The sequence below is a fragment of the Chondrus crispus genome, genomic scaffold (assembly GCF_000350225.1).
Source record: "Chondrus crispus Stackhouse genomic scaffold, scaffold_352, whole genome shotgun sequence".
NCBI lineage: Eukaryota > Rhodophyta > Florideophyceae > Gigartinales > Gigartinaceae > Chondrus > Chondrus crispus.
Window position 1 is genome coordinate 1 of NW_005179238.1, and position 2,288 is coordinate 2,288.

At 46.9% G+C, this 2,288-nt stretch overlaps 1 protein-coding gene across 1 annotated transcript; it reads right to left on the bottom strand.

Moving 5' to 3' along the window:
* Positions 1-359: 359 nt before the first annotated feature.
* CHC_T00000058001 (hypothetical protein) lies at positions 360-1,489 on the bottom strand. Its single transcript, XM_005717752.1, has 3 exons — positions 1,222-1,489; positions 597-1,028; positions 360-493 (listed from the first exon to the last, which is right to left on the bottom strand). The coding sequence occupies exons 1-3, from the start codon at positions 1,487-1,489 to the stop codon at positions 360-362; spliced, it is 834 nt and encodes a 277-aa protein (XP_005717809.1).
* Positions 1,490-2,288: the final 799 nt, after the last annotated feature.

Here is a 2,288-nt window from a genome sequence, read left to right on the forward strand (position 1 = left end):
TCCTTGTGGCATGCGCTGTGCTTTCTTTGGTTAGTCTCAATGCGCCTTGTCGCGTAAACGCGTAGTCAGGATAGTGAAAAAAATGCAAAAAACCTACCGTGACGCAACCACTGTGTCCCAAAACGTCTGCATCGCACCTCCTCTCGGCACGCACACAGAGCGCGGATCTACGTGACAGTTTTGAAGATCTTCCAGCGTTCGGTACTTGGATTCGATTTTGCCCTGAACAAGGGTAGCCCTGTTTTGCACCACAAACGTCGCCATCTTCGCATTACGTTAGTTCTTAGCTTTCCAATATCAACCGTATTTGTGTACCTTCTGGCTTACTGTTTTCGTGCTGCCGTTTGCTGCAAAACAACTTACGTCATCGATGATTCATAAGCCAAAATTATGAAAAGGCTGCAACAAGCTATGACCAAATTCAAAACCCATTGCCGAGACGATTCCTTGTCCGTAACAGGGTCTGAATTCGAAAACCCAACCATTCGACTGACTGTTATTACCAACGATTATTACGCTCACGTACAAAATTGTAGCAGTATGTTAGTGCAAGAACAAGCAAAACCTTTCTACAGTACATCACTTGTAATACGTACGAGTACTCTGAAGTGCTTTTCTCAAGCGGTAAGGAATACGACTTTTGAGAAGATAGTGTCTAATCCTTCGAAGCCGAGGTTCGGAAGCCGGGAGCGGCGTGTATGAATCGTCGGGAGGAACAAACCGTCTGTCCAGCATTTTGAGAAATGTAAACACCACGGAGAGCATCACCACAAGTCCCCACACTGCCAATGAGAAAGCTGTTAGAAAGAAAGCACCCGCAGACGCCACTGAAGTCTCGTCTACGTGCGTCGCGATTCCTATTCCATCAATAAGGAATGGGGGAAGAAAGTCAACCTTGCCGAGGCGAGTATCACTTTCCATCCAGCCACCAACGGCCATGTCGCAATTGCAATCTGGATCTTCTCGCATCGTTCCCTCCTCAGTTACACATCGGTCCATTTTTTCCACGATGGAATTGAACGGCACACCTTCATCACCGCCGTCATCTATATCAAGGGAAATACATCGAAACCCAAGGACTTCTTGCAGGTTGAGAAGATACTCCATAGCAATCCCGCCAAATTTGTACGGCTGCTCATTGCTCAAATTATTGTTATCTCTTCGTGGAATAAGCAAGCACAGCCCTTGAATCGACGTGCAAGCTCCAAAAACTTCATCAACTTACCTCTTTGCTTTCATCCCGGTATAATGTCGGGTATGATACAGCCGCGCAGCAGCGCAACGGCACATTCTCGAGTTGTCGAGAAAAGGACCTTGCCTCACACAGACAGAAAAGACACAGAAAAACTGTCCACTTTGCAAGCACGATCCTTGCTTTGTGTTTGCGGGGCATCAGACCCTGAGTGGGAGTTGTTCCTTTTCGAGATAACATATCGAATAATCTCTGTACAGCTTGCAAGACTTGTCTCTTTTCTTTGAGTAGCGACATTTTGCAGAATCACCAGGTGTAGCATGCTTGACTACCTAATGGATTGCCGGAAAACCAGCGAATTCCTACATCTATGACAATAGCGTGCGAGTTTTGCATACCAGAGTCGTCATTCGAAAGAGTTGATTTCGTCAAAGATATTCAATCTTGTTCCCTTCGGTTGGCAAAGCCTTGCTGTGACAAAATCAAGCAGGACAGAGAAAGTCCTCTCTCCATCGAGGGAAAACTAGTAGGTTGTGTTGGTAGTCCTCTAGCACGGAAATCGTCATATGATTAAAGCATTGGGCATACACCAGAGTTAGTTACAATTGTTGAACCAGCAACCAGACTGGACGTAAATCAAGGCTTCTGGACGCTACTGTTAGCCAAAAAAATCATGTCTACAAAACTCCCCCGGCTTTGGCGGTTTATACGCAATGTTTAGACCACGCAAAGACGAAAAACTGCGTCATCAACAATGAGAGGGCCACACATATCCCCGTCTCGAGATGCGATGGAGTGGCCTCAGAACGCATGAATCTACCTTTTTCTGTGTGGAAACTCAGAGCAGCAAGGAAGCAACAAGATCGTGCAACACATGTACGCTAGAACGTATTCGGTCATTATGATCGGGCACAGTCTCAGAGATCTGATCCTACAGTACTTTAGTGTACGCGTGCTGAGTACAGAGCTCCCGAAAGCAAAGCCTTGCGGAACGTGACGCCAAGAACACCGATGGCCCCCATCCCGGAGTCTTCGGGAGGCCGACGGTGACTTTATATTGTGAGTCTCGTGCCCTATTGGGCGCCTCCTGAAACTA

Excerpts from the sequence above, each read along its gene's own strand:
- CHC_T00000058001 (XM_005717752.1), bottom strand. The coding sequence starts at position 1,489 with ATGTCGCTACTCAAAGAAAAGAGACAAGTCTTGCAAGCTGTACAGAGA. Across the intron at positions 1,029-1,221 it reads GGATGAAAGCAAAGAGGTAA|GTGTGCCGTTCAATTCCATC; the intron begins GTTGATGAAGTT and ends GCGGTGATGAAG. Across the intron at positions 494-596 it reads AAAAGCACTTCAGAGTACTC|TCAGTCGAATGGTTGGGTTT; the intron begins GTACGTATTACA and ends TGGTAATAACAG.